General features: G+C 42.3%; 1 protein-coding gene across 1 annotated transcript in view; it reads right to left on the bottom strand.

Annotated features, from left to right (window-relative positions):
- The window catches only part of phf19 (PHD finger protein 19), a 42,472-nt gene that overhangs the window by 6,456 nt on the left and 21,248 nt on the right, over nt 1-14,768 (bottom strand). The window contains exons 7-14 of the mRNA XM_064309468.1: nt 14,148-14,243; nt 12,862-12,930; nt 9,592-9,712; nt 7,489-7,556; nt 6,986-7,135; nt 4,953-5,034; nt 4,046-4,131; nt 1,401-1,496 (exon numbers count right to left, since the gene is read on the bottom strand). Of these exons, the coding sequence (XP_064165538.1) occupies nt 1,401-1,496; nt 4,046-4,131; nt 4,953-5,034; nt 6,986-7,135; nt 7,489-7,556; nt 9,592-9,712; nt 12,862-12,930; nt 14,148-14,243 (768 nt within the window). The remainder of the gene's footprint in view (nt 1-1,400; nt 1,497-4,045; nt 4,132-4,952; nt 5,035-6,985; nt 7,136-7,488; nt 7,557-9,591; nt 9,713-12,861; nt 12,931-14,147; nt 14,244-14,768) is intronic.

The raw sequence follows: 14,768 nt of genomic DNA, 5'->3' as shown, positions 1-14,768 counted from the left end.
CACTCTCCCATTTCACAGAGCCGTGTTGTTGTCCCTTGGAATTCTTATCCACACAAAATACGTGTGTATTTATTGCTTTATAAGGGGGGGGGGGGAATCCCCTTCACACTCAGGCATACTTTGAGATGCTAATGAGAACACAACTCTAAAAATAAAAGCGGAGTGACAAATTGAGTGGGGAAGGGAGGAGAGGGAGGAGTGGTGGAGAAGCCACCCACATGCGCACTGCCACGCAGAGTCTTTATTTCCCCCTGGTGGCTGGTCAAAGGGTCGGCCGGGTCAGAGGGCCTAATGAAAGACTTCCCCAGCAGTGATTGCAGCTGATACCTCTGCTGGTTCCTCCTCAAAGGTTAATTAAAGAGCTACTGTTGGGAGCTTGTATCAACCCGATGCCCCAAATGCTCGGGCCAGAGCTGAACAAAGAGGGGAAGGACAGCCGATACAAAGCCAGCGCGCTATCCATCAGACCGTTCGGGGAGATTTGTGCGTGAGCATCGCGGCCTCGGCCTTTATCGGTCTCCCTTGGGGACTGTTTGGACAAACGCTGGCCCAATCCCCAGCAAAGGCTCCCTCGTTTCACGAGCGCAGAACACAATCGGTCACATGCCGCACGCGTGACATCCTGGATGCGGAGCGGCTGCTGGAAGCCAAAGACTGGTTCAGGGGGCTAGCGCACAGGAGCTCCGGGTGGGACTGGGCGAAGGTTACACCAACAAAAATAAACAAATATCTACAATACATATATTTTATATATTTCTTTTTTATAGTTAATGAAAAAAAAACCTTGGGTATTAGACTGAGATCAAATTGCGGTCGATCGGTCAAAGTACTGAAAAGCCGGACTGTAGATCCACTGCAGCCGAAATGAAAAATCCATAAGGTCTCATCATACTGTCGCAGTGCCAGTACTGGATACTCCAGCCCTCCCTCCCTCCACCCCCCACAGCATAACAATTTAATTCCCCTCCTGCTCATGAGTGGCCCTGTCTAAAGGTAAGCATGATGGGAGAAAATCACCTCTGACAGATACTGCCGCAAACTTTTCACTCTGTTGAGTTATTGATCATTTGCAATGTAACTCCAGGCAGCAGGGCAAAAAAAGGAGGAAGAGGGAGGGGGAGAGAGAGAAACCGATAAGACCTTTTGTCACATCTTCATTCTTGGCTTCAGTTAACACCTCTGACCTACAGAGAATTGGTCAATTCATCCTCGGCGCAGAGTCCTAGACGCTCTACCCACACCCTGAGACATTTAGATTACTGACATTTTAACACCCGCGATGCAATGTGAGAAATACTTTCATCCCCTTGAGCTGGCTGCCACTCTGTCTGAGAATCTGAGTGTGTGCGCATGTGTCACGCGCCGGGGTTCCGGCTCCCCCTGCTGGAATCGAACTTTACCGCAAGTCGTAGGACACGCTGGTGGTGGCCGATCCGGAGGTGCTCGCCGCGTCCGTGGAGTCCAGGTCCAAGCTGAAGGTCCGTCCCGAGCTGGTGCTGCAGAGACAGCGGCTGGGATTAGCCCCGCGGCGCGAGGGCGGATAGCATGGCACTGCTGTACACGATTAAGATCGTCGGCAGTGCTTCTGGTGCGTCGCCTGTGGCGCGCGTACGCCACATCATCAATACAGCCGTAAGCTTAGCTTCAGCTGATACCAGCTGACTGCAGCTGAGAAAGCTTGAACTGAAGACCAGTCTGACCAAGTTTGTTCTGGCAGTCCCGAGTGAAAATGTCATGCCCAAATAACAGCCTAATGATAGTGATCTGGACCTCTCATTATTTACTTTTATTTAAGCATTTTTACATTTATAAGGAGAGCAATACAGAGACTCAGCAGCTCACTAGACTCAAGCTCACTGCTTAATATTAGAACAAGAAAGTTTATTAATAAAATTACTTGTGTATTTGCTTCATAAATTGAGGTCTGAGATCATCTAATGTGTCCATGAATGTGGAATTTGACAGGTCTGCATTGCACTGTTGGATTAGAGGTATTGGTTTTGGCCAATATTGCCCGTCAATTATTGTTTATTGTTACTGGCCTCAGAATTTCCATACTGTCCACCTCTAGTGAGACAGGCTGGGATTTGAGGAAATCCAATTAACATGAAGCCCTCATTCACTGTTGACAAAACAAACCAAGTTCAGGACCAATTCCAGACTTGCAAGTCACTGCAAACTCATTTTGGTGTGCCTAGTAGCTCAATATTCACCCCCCCACCCCACACACACACACACACACACCCAAACCCAAATCCACATGCACACCCACCCAGACACCCACCCACCCACACACACACCCACACAAACAAACATTCTCAGTGAGCGTAGCTGTGAGCGGTGTGATTGAAATGAATGAGACAGGCAATGTACCTCTCAGTGCCTTGAGCTCACTCCAGGCACTGAACATGTTCCCATCTGCAAAAACTTCACCCCAAGACTACCTCAGTTCACATAAAAGCCTTTCTGGTTTTAACTGTCCCCAAAGTGGCATATTTGGCATTAATTTATTATTCAAACAGAGCTGTTTAGTGGCTGATAACCTTTCTGCAGAGCATAATTAAAGCATTTCACCTTCCTTTTTGAATAGAAATAACTTTGGAGAGGGAAAACAAATCGCTGCAGGGCCTCACTTACAGTTTTTCAAAGGGAAATCGATGCAAATTCGTGTGACTGTTCTGCCCAGTGATAAGGACGCTGCCCACAGTGGAGGCAGGCTTTAAAACAGACCGCCTGAACGAATGAATCACACACAGACAGGTGCCAAGGCTTTAGAAAAAGTCGTCAAACGTCAATCACTGGTGTCTGCGCTTCTTTTAAACTACGTGTTAATGTAGTACCAGCAAATAACAGCAACGCTTATCAGTTGAGATAAATAGGTTTGCCGAACCTTATGTTATGAAGGTAAAGACAGAGGCAACACGAAGATGAAACTGTGTAGGTATATCTGCTTGAACGTAACTGGTTATGCACAATGGTACATACAAATGTCACAAAAATCAAAGCTTATTCCGTTATGGGATATGGCAGTTATTTCCCATTTTTTTCCCATCTAAGAACTGTGTCCCAGATTCCGATATCCCTCTTTGTTTTTACTCTTTTGAAATATTTATCTAAAGGGTCTCCTCAGCTTAGTGGAATATCGCCTTGAAAGACACGGCTACATGACACACTAACTGCGCTATAAATAAACAATGGGAATCAAGATGGAAGCTGAACTGTTCAGGACAATTTGATCGTTTGTCTTCAGAGTGCTTAAACATAGCTAATGGCCTTCACTTCTGAATTTCAAAGACTAAGGTTATACATTGAATCATCTGGGTCAACTTTTCCTTTCAAGTTAAAGAGCCTGCTGTTTTTCCAGTAAGGAGTAAAATAAGTGCTTTACAAGCATTTAGACCATTACTGGAATGGCTGTTTTTCTAAGCGAGTTTTCTCGCTTTTGTTCAGGAAACGGCACCTAGTTTGAAAGGGGGGGGGAGTACTGCCTTGCCCGCAAACTCCAAAAGTCAAACACCACAAAATGGAAAATGAAACCTGACAAAGGCAGGAAAACACTGACCAAGTTACGCCTCACAGTTAACGGCTACGTCCTTTCCAACAAACCTACAGTGACCCTCAGCCAAGCACAACAGGCTTTGAAGAGAAGGAAGTGGTTTGGAACAGTTGACTTCAGTTAAAACCCAAAGTGTGACATAGTAAGCGTGCATATGGGGCCAACAACACTATTCTGGTTAAAAACAATAAAATACAGCGGCGACATAGCTCAGGAGGTAAGAGCGGTTGTCCGGCAGTCGGAAGGTTGCCGGTTCGATGTCGAAGTCGAAGTGTCCCTGAGCAAGATACCTAACCCCTAACTGCTCCCAACGAGCTGATTGGTACCTTGCATGGCAGCCTTTCACCGTTGGTGTGTGAGTGTGTGTGTATGAATGGGTGAATGAGAGGCATCAATTGTAAAGCGCTTTGGATAAAAGCGCTATATAAATGCAGCCCATTTACCCATTTACAGCATAACCAATGCCCCATCCCCCTCCAAAGGATTTACCTTTTCAAGCTCTGCAGCTCATCCAGGGTGAAATCAAATATGCTTGCCATGTGGTGGTTTGTACTCCAGGAAGTAGTAAGCTCATTCTGTGGAGAAAGCCACATTGGTTTTCACCCCATGACAAAATGAATAATTACATATTCACTCATTTACAATAACCTTAATTTTGATTATCTATATATGCATTACACATCTCAATCCAGGATAACACAATGAGATTTATCTTTTCCATTCTAAGGCATGTCAGAGGCGTGTTGATGTTAAAGCTGATCAGGTCTGGGGATTTGCCTCCTCCCAGGGATCTGTCAGTGAAAGGCTCCAGTGGCAGAAAGGGGAGGGAGGGAGGGAGGGAGGGAGGGGGGGGGGCAATTCCTTTCACTGGAAGCTCAGAGGAAGAAGAGCTGAGAGCAATGACATACAAGGGCACACCGAAGTCACAGACTGACACACAGCCGGGTGTCAGCGACAGGGAGAACAGACAGACAGACTAATGGCTGCGCGGGTGAGATGAAGGGGGGGAGGGTCAGAGCTTTGTAAAATTGTGATACGGGAACAGACAGGCAGACGGAAAAATCTAGCAACATGTATGACCATCAAGGCTGAGGTGAGAAGCGTGATGGCAGGCGGCGGACAGAGAGACAGGCAGGCAGGCAGGCAGACAGACAGACAGGAGACAGGCAGGCGGGCTGAGATAAGAAGCTCTGTGGCGGGTGTGCAGATACCAGTGAACTGTGAACAGGGCATGCTGGTGAACACACAGCCACGGGGCTGGCGAGACAGCCCCCGAGGGAAAGAGGCCAAAGATAACCTTCAGTTGTGGGCTGATGTCAGCGACTGTCGACAACGCCACAGACTTCCGAGAAATGACCTCAGTCCGTTAAACACGCGCAGCGGAGTTGACGCTTACGTTAGGAATCGCATCTTCTAACAGCCACTTTGACCTCTTCTTCTTCATCCTCTTCTGGGGCTGGGACTCTCCGTGGTGGGAGCTGATCCCCAAAGAAGGACAATCAATAAATTTGAAGAAAAATGCTAAATGTTTAGGACAACCACTAAGCGATTAAACACATGACACAGGATCTTATGCTCACTGCGATTGCAGCAGTCTTGTGTTTAAAAGTAGTACTGCTAGTAACTAGAGCTGTTCTTCTGTTGGTTTTGATAATTGAGTGAGGTTGCGATACAGCACGGACATGAGAAGTATGATCCTTCACCAGCTCTCAAGTGATGATGTAGGCATCTGCTTGCACACATGGCGAAACTCAAAATAATATTCCTCCAAATGCCAGGCAAGGATTGTAAGAGATAAAGTGCCATTTGGTCTCACTTTGAGCAGATTTCGAAAATACAGTCAAACATAAACTTTGCGACACTGAGCTAACATACCCCGAAAGTGCTGGAACGATGCAAAATCCTATAAATACTTGACAGTGACTGTGAGTGACGAGCCATGTAGCACCTGCACTATCAGCACAAGCCCGCGTCCAATTCTCAGCAAACATCAAAGAGAGCTTTCACTTTGAAAAGGTGCATCAAAACTAGGCAAGAAAATGTTACCAGAGGTGTTCCTGCTCCTATTAGAGGAAATATTTAACTTATTCTTTATTACTTATTAATTTCATATTTACCCACTTTATTTTATAGTATATGTTTTTTTTTTTAAAGATTCAGTAAACCATGTTGTATCCTTTCGCATTTGAACGCATTTGAAGTTGTCTGCTGCTGTTCTGTGATCTGAGCTCTTACTGTATATAGGCCACAGTACTCGCTTTTGAACTCTGCTCTGTGGCTGCTTTTGCAACTCTGTACTTAAAAGCACATAAAAAAGCACTATAGTTTAGGTTTAGGTTTCGGTTTAAATTGAACTGGCAAATGTATTACCTCTACCCTCCACCAACCTTGGCGTTAAACATGGTTGTCCGAGTCATCCCTAGTTATCACAGAGATAGGACGTGTAGTTTGCAGCCACAATGAACATAAATGATGCACGTTCTATAAATCAGACTTAATGTTTGCATATCTATGTATAAAGAGGATAATCGTCAGAAAATATCAGGTCCCCGGTGAGCCAGTGAAGCGCCTGAATAGGAGGTAGGAGTATAAATGACTGCAGTATCCTGGGAGTTATTTCCATCGCAGACAATTCAGCCTCATCTTCAACTATTTATTCAAAGGTTAAACTAATGCCATCGGAGGGATCAGCCGTCTAGTCGAGTTCCCTGTAAATTCCCTGTAAAATGACGATGATATCGCATAAGGTTATCCAGGCTGATACCGGACTAGACTTCATTTACTGATCAAAGGTTTGACAAACAAACACCCACAAGAGTATGAATCATCGTTCCTAAGAATGTCCTACTTAAGAGAATTCTCTATGGAAAAAAGAAAAATTTAAGTCAAGCAACGGAAGTCATCACTGACATACACGTACAGGTTTTTCCTCAAGGCTCCACAGAAGCCACTGCCAAACGGATTCAAAGGCAAATGCTAATGATTGTTCAAATAAAAACTGTATTCTCATATCTTTTCTTTAAGATTTGACTGAACGGCCTAAGGGCCATCCAAAAGTCAAGACTGATAATAAGGACAGGTTAGTATCAGTTGACCCTGCCTGGATCTTTTCAAATTAAATTTATGGAGCACCCTTATCATGTTGTTATAAATTAAATGTCATTTTTCTGGAATACAAAACAGGCTACTGACCTCATCTGTCAATCAACTTTTAGCTAACACTGAAGAAGCAAGGCTACATCTACTACTATCCACTACATGTATGCATTTAATGTTATCAACTGAAACGGAGCCTCATGTTACAGTATCGCACAATATCACGACCCTTGTCATATCGTATTGTCATGCATGTCATATCAGCATGTAAACACGACAGGAGTCAACAGTGAGGTTGCATAATAAAGAGCAGCGTCCAAACAGTGGGCTGACCTGTTCCTGCCCCGGGCCCTCTTGCGTCCTTCCCGTCCCTCGCAGTTCTGAGCCCTCTCGGGAAAGAGCTTGGACGGGGGGTTGGGGGGGACCCTTGACCTCAGCCGAAAGATGCATTTCCTCTTTTTGATCTCTTTCCCGCACAGGAACCTGAACAGATTTAACAAAAAGCCCAAATGAAAATGCACGTCAGCTCTGGGAAGAACAGAGCTCTTTTATTCAACGGCACACAGTCTAGCTGTCCAGCCAGCTGGATTACAGAATGCAGAGGAATTCTGGAGACATGGCAATTATTTTATAACGCCTATATGAGACAGTCCCTAAAAATAACCCTCTTGCAAGAACATCCCCTGGAGAAAAGCACTGATTACATATAAACACTGCAGACCATCTAATGAACATGTAGCAATACATAAGGGCAGCAAGCGCAAGTCAGAAGGAATACCTAAAGAGGTCCGCCCCATCAATATCTCTTCTAAACACAGGTGGGAGAGGACTCTTACTTGCTTTTGTAGTTATTGAGAGCATCGAGGAGGTACTGGCTTCTCTCATGAAGTGGCGTGTTGAAAAGCTGTGCGGAAGACAAAAAAACTTCAGCCGGTGGATAACAAGGTACAAATGAGGGGAAGGTCTTTGTTCTCAGCACTGTGCAAATTGGCCTCCTTCGATTCGCTGAAGCTCACGACCGTCGCAGCTGAATGAAGATGAATGAGGCTTGCCGCTCTCCCTGCTCTCTCTGGGCTTCCACACTTTCTGCAGCCGCGCTGCTTTAAATGTAGCCATCAACAATAATACTTTTCTGCTGCTTTTCAGGACATGAGGACAGATGAGGGGGACAGAGGAGTGTCTTTGCAGGGCTCGACAGCCAGGCAACTGGCTGATTGTTTATCTGTCCTGGCAATTCCCCATGACATAAACCAGAGATTAAAAGCCCCTTGCCTGAGTCTGTTCAACGGTTTTTGTTCTGCCCACCAGTCACAAGTAACTAAAACATTTGGTGGTATCTCCCAAACAAATCCAATTTTTATGTTTTTTTTTTTTACCAAACAACAAGTACAACACTTTGATAATGTATCAATCCTGGGTGATCTGGCTTTTAAGTACTCCTTACATAAAGTGTATTTTTGTTTTTGGATTTTATGTATTTTTTAGTTAGGTCAAAATATGACAGGAAGAGGTGTACATTTACCAGTGCATGTTTTAAACTTCCAGGGCGCAAATGACTACACTAAGTACACCTACCTTATTGACTGTCTTCCTAAAGTAATGACTAAGACAGAAATTTGCCAATACACATAAGAGTGACTAACCTGCACAAACACTACCTATGAATGAGGCGATTAAACCTATAGAATGCAAAGAATCATAAAAAAGGTGCAAAAAATATAAATTTCTATTTTTAAGTAAACATTTTATAAAAATGTTTTAAGCATGTAAGAACACAAGAATTTTCCAATTGCCCATTCAGCTCACCCCAGCTCATCACATGCCCACTATCTGCTTGTCAACTGTCTTGCAATGAGGTGGCGCAGTGCTTAGACATCAAAGAAATCCACTCACAGTCAGTTACTACTGATAAATTAAATCCATGCCTGAACGTGCCAATTACATGTCATCAACGTGCAGAATGCACATCCTTCATTTTTTTTAAAACATCCATGCATCAATAATATCCATTGATGCTCAGTATAAATAATATAGACCTGCTTTTTAAAATGTTTTTTTCCCCCCGTGCTCTGTATTCTGCTGACTTCTCCGTTACCCTGCAGTGCTGAGAGTTTGACTAGCTGGCATTTCTAGCATCGATTTCTCCCACATTCTCAAGGACGAATGGAACTGTTCTAATTTATGGCTCTAATTCGCGTGCCAGCCGCTGTGGAGGATGGTACATGCGGTCTGAGATTGCAGGGGCCCATATTACACGAGAGCAATTCTTTGGAGAACATGAGGAGGCAAGTCCGAGAGGTCAGAGTCAATGGAAGAGCAAAGCAAATAAATACGAGAAGTCATTCTTCAAAGATCAAGTGGCGTTGTGATTAAAGTTCAAATCAGTTCCCCCGTTCACTCAATCACGCAGTATTACATTGATATTGATGAACCTTCTTGGTAATAGGGGTAGAAAAATCAACTAACAATAAAAATTCTGATTTAATAACACAGACGTATTTCTCCTCCAGCTCTAAGTACCACCAGCCTTTGATGACTCAACATTAAAGTTCAAAACCCTAAATGAGAAATCCATAATGATCACTGGCAAAAGTAGCATTTTGTTTTTTATGCTGTTCACAAGAATTTGGTTTTGAGCATATACAAGGCTTATGCACGTTGATGTATATACAGTATACACCAAATAACTATATAATGTACATAGTATCATATATATAACCCTGTCCCAGCACAATACCTGCAAGTCCTGCCTGTTGTCATAAAATGTAGTGTGTGAAGTGAAGTGACACCCAAGATGGCTCCAGACATTATTTCATGTGCATTTCATGTGAGAAAGACAAAACATAAGAAGCAAACCCAAAAGATTGCTGTGTCAAAATGTCAATTCAGGGGCTCAGTATTAAACCTTTTACACTTGTGTTCAGAATCCAACCACTGACCTTGCCCAGTTGGAAGTGATCCCAGTTGTTGCTGACAAAGTTGAGAATCTCTTCCAGCTCAAAGTACTTCTTCTTACTCTGAACGCCTAGGTTGTAGAGGGCAAGGTGAACCACATCCACCCTGAAGAGATGCAGACAATGCAGATAAACAGGAGTTAAGGAGAAACCCCCCAAACCTCTGCAGAACCATCAGTTCCATCACTGTACAGATGAGCTACAGTACGCAACATCCCTGCATACAGTGGGTTTATCTGTAATTAAAGGTGCAGCTCGTTTGATGAATTTCACATTTTAGTTCTGATGTAGAAAATAATCTCAGTGCAGATCAATAAAAAGTCTCTCCGTAGCTTTGTTTAATAAATGCCGCACTACGGTAAGTTCTTGATTAAAAAACGGGAGGTTTTCGTGCTATCCACCCAACCTTAATCCCTGATCAATTGCTGCGTTTAGGAATAAATTGACAAAAGTGTGATGTCTGGTTACAAATCAGCCAAAAATGTAATTTTCCCCAAGTGAAACCTTGACTATTAAAAGAACTGGCCTGAATATAAAACGCAGTTACAATCCAGGAAAATGAGTTGGGTTTTTATACAAATGGGGGGCAGCATAGTGTAATTGCACTCTGAGGCAAGAGAGAATGTCATTTGTTCAAACCAGTCTCAATGAAACTTGTCAAACAGACTGTGCATTTTACCCAGTAACTCACATTTCACCACTCGAGTTGCCATTTCATTAAGATCAATGTTGTTCCCAATCAAAGCACTTCACAAAATCTCATTTTTATATGAAAGTATCAAAACTCCACATTAAAATTTATACAAACAGAAAGATTAATTTTAATAACAAAAGGCAGATAATCAATGTGGTTCCATCAACAACAACTACAATCTATCATTTAGCTCTTACAGTAAAGAAATATGCATTGAAGACTGAAGATATTTGAAGATTTTGGTGTTTATTAATCATGTACTATACTGGCACTTAAGTGGGTGCCATTTTTCTACAGAACTCTGGTACATAAATTGACATCTACAAAAATAATATAATTTATAGCTGCACATAATTTACAAGAAACGGAAGCACACCTTATCAAGTAATCACATTCAGTTAATACAACATGCCAATCCGTTGGCAGTTAATTTGGCCATGCATGGGCTTCGGCAGATGAGAACATATGGGGCAAACTTGATTCCTGTTTTTAATTCATGTGGGATTTGCACACCCCAGCACTTAGATACAGGTGAAAGGCTACACTACATGCTGCTGGTACTTAAATATGATGCACTGTTGATCTGCTATATTAATGCTGCACTCCGTCTGTATACATAATTGACTAATTCACATAACCGTAATCCTTTTACAAATTCTATGCAAGCAGTGTCTCTTCCAGCTGGCCAAGGATAACAGCAATGGAAGCGCTGGCACCACACCGCAGACAGCTGCATGATTCTTAGCACGACCCTTTCAGTGTTATTTCTCAAATATTTTATTCTCACACCTCCCACGTCCCTTATCAGCGCAGTTTCTCTGGGAGAGGACTGTGTTAACAATAACACATTGTTACTTGAATTAATATTCCTTGTAAATTAATGTGGTCTTTGGTATGACCTCCAAATTAACTTTCTGAGGCACTTCATAATACAAATAAGCACATATTCAACATATTCAATGTTTGAAAAACGAGCATTTTAAGTATGGAAAATGTCAATAATTTCTGGATAGAACTGAAGACATTTTTGGACGACTCAGATGACAGAATCACTAGCACTTCACAAAAAAAAATGCTAAGAGGCAGGACATTGATATGAAGGAGGAACATTAAAGGCTCTAAATCAACCACTGCAAGGCACAAAGTTTTATTAGAAAGCAAATTGATTGGATGCCATTCACCAGCACTCACGAGGCTTGGACAGACAAGATTTAAACAAGGGAAATGATTGCTTGTTAACCCCATATTGAGAAAGATTTTTCAATAAAGCGTCGCCTGTGAATCCAAGAACACCACAATCAACTTGCCCTTGTCAATACAACTCTCCAAACAATTACTTCTTAGACAAGGGATAATACTGAGAACAGAATGCATAGGTCAGACTGAAACACCCACAAAATAGAATTTAGCCTAAAATTTCTCTCTTAGTTTTATTATCAATTGGAATTTCCACATTTTTAAAATGACTATGAATAATGAAACCGGCCTTTGCTTAGGTCATCCCTGTAATCACCTTAGACACACAGAAGTAATTGACTCTTTTTGCTTGTATTAAAGGACAAACCAAAGATATGCAAACAAGAGTAAAAACACTACAAAACTGTTTTTAAAGTCATAGGAACATAGCAACACAAAGGACTACATTAACATTGAATTTTTAATTTACAGCACAGCATGCATTCCATTTCATTTAAAAGTCACCTCGTCAATTACACGAATGATACCTCATGAACAAAACTGCTGCTGCTGAAACAATCATGTAAACTATCCATCCATCAATCCATAGTCTATACCCGCTTATTCCTGGTCAGGGTCATGGGGGGTGTGGGAGCCTATCCCACACCCCCCATGACCCTGACATTGGGCAGGGCTAAAGCGTGCATTGGGCTAAAGGCAGGAATACACCCTGGACAGGTCAACAATCTATCACAGTCATGTAAATTATAACATGGTAATAATTCACATTGTTGAGCTGCCCACAAAAGGATTTCAACAAGATTAGGGATTACACCAGGAGGGTAGCAATTTGTACTTAATTTGACAGATCAGCGGACCTTACTACACATGAAACTTAAATGTATCATTTTATTTTATGGCTCAACATATGACAACACACAAAGCATAGTAATCTGATCTGATGAAGAGATCACATGCTATCACGTGCATTTGACCCAATCAGAGCATTTCATCTGGAGCTCTTGAGGCGAAAAGAAATTCTGGATACTAATGTGTTTTATAGAAACTTCTTATGACTTATGAAATTGGTTCTCCTCAAACGATAAATAAAAGCATGAATTTGATTTACGCATCACCAACTCTTACGTCATTTACATAAACATGATTTAAAAGACGGGCAAGCGTTAATGCTCAAAAGCCCATGGCTGCTATTATATTTTTTAAGCATATATTGAATATTGCATAAACCTTTCAGGCTGTGCAAGTGAGAATTACGCCACAGGCCCTCATTATATCACAGTCTTGACATGCCACACAGACACAGGTAGGACTGCAGGGCTCATATTCTGGGTGTAATGAAAGTGGAAAATATGGAGGCTACTTACCATCTGAGAGCCAGGCGCTTGATGTACTCCACTCCTTTATTGCACACAGCACAGATGAACAAATAAAATCTGCGAGTCGAAATAAATCAGAAAAAAACTATTACACCAAACGGCCACAAAAAGGCTTTGCACACTTTGTACAACAGCTCTTGTCAAACAAATTCATTTCGACAAGTTTCCATTGCTCTAGCTCTACAGTGGCTCATCTTCATCACGAAGCATTTGCTCAGTAAAACGTAGCATGACCTTTGAAATGGTCCGTTACCGTACAGTCATGCCAGAACTCTAGGGATTTCAAAATGATTAGACAAAATGTCTAATTACTTCTCATTTTCTCTTTGACGCTTAACCGCCTCTCTAATTCTGGAGATTGCAGCTGTGTTTATCCTGATTAAGGAGTAAAAATTCTGCATCTTTACCCAATTGCTTCCTGTGAGTTGTCATAAGTATCTATAGCTTTGGCTACGTTCCAGAAACACAGTCAACAAAATTAATAAATAATTGTAACTGTGGTTGATGAAAACCCACTTCATTAATGACTATGGCAGTTTATGCACACAAATGCACTGTGTGATCATTAAGCTAGGGGCTTTCATCAAAACAGTATGCTGTAGGTGTGTGGCTCTTAGCCAGATGAGTTTAACTTTGAAACAAAAACATTTTCACCAAAGAGCAAAGTCACCCATCTCACAATATATAAATGTAATCAAGAACCAAATTAACCACATACTGTTCCCACTAATTATCCCAATAATTCAGATGCATTCAAGTGCTTTTTGCAATCAGTAAAGAAACGTTCCACAAGAGCAGCACAGATATTATTGGTAGGAATTCCCAGCGGTCAGATGCAACAGAGAAATGAGTTCATTTGGAGAGAGGGAATATGATTTCCTCTGCTGGCTCCATGACACATCAACACAGGCATGGTGACTAGTCTGGGTAACTCTTTCCTTTTCTTGAAATGAGACGAGTGGACTGTTACTACTCAGCTACCGATCTGAGTCAGTCAGGCTCTTTAGATATCTCGTTACTAGAAAAAAACTTTACTCTCACAAAGATTTTACTCTCAAAAGCCTATATTTCTGAAATACTTTCAATATGCAGATCCCAGTAAATGATATATCCCACTTCAGTATATGGAATATACTGAATTTCCAAACCTTTTCTGCATTGTCAGCTCTTTCCATCACATAAAACACATTTTTTAAGGTCTGGAACACACACACACGCACACACACGTATATATGTGTCGTACAGATATATATTTTCACCAGACTAGAAAGTACCTGTCTCCGAACATCATGGACTCCTGCAGACACTGAATGCAAGCCTCATGGAACCACTGCCGACATCGAAAGCACTGCAACATCTTCAGGTACCATCTGGGTGTGAGAGGGAAGACAGCTGTGTGTTGAAAACTACTTCAGAGCTGCAGTGCAGCTCAACACAACAGACCCAAAGACTGGCTGACAAGCTACATTCACATTGCAGACCTTAAAGCTTAATTCCCACTTTTTGCTCAGATTGGATTTTTTTAATTAATTTTTGAAGACTTACTCTTCATATTTTTTTTGAAAGCGATTCCACTGCCAATGCCGAATTACGACAACATGAACTCACATGCACAGTGCCGTAAAAACCTGACTGAGCGGGGGATGCCGTTCTCTACCAATCCAGTCTTTGAGGGCAAACCCAGCTCAACTGGTGTAGGCTGGTGTACTAAACACAAGCATGGATGTGAAAATTCTGATTTATTTCCACATGCAGACGTGACACAAATCAGAACAGAAAAGACGCGACTCCATGTGGTTTCTTGCTGTTCACACTGTTCTAAAAATGTGAACGGACCCACTTCTGGCTGCAGTCTGAACCTGTCCTAATGGGATGCAAGGTGCTTATTGCAGTGC

This window comes from Anguilla rostrata, chromosome 14 (assembly GCF_018555375.3).
Source record: "Anguilla rostrata isolate EN2019 chromosome 14, ASM1855537v3, whole genome shotgun sequence".
In the NCBI taxonomy this organism is placed as follows: domain Eukaryota; kingdom Metazoa; phylum Chordata; class Actinopteri; order Anguilliformes; family Anguillidae; genus Anguilla; species Anguilla rostrata.
Note: the sequence above shows the minus strand (reverse complement) of the source record. Positions and strands in the feature narration are given on the sequence as shown.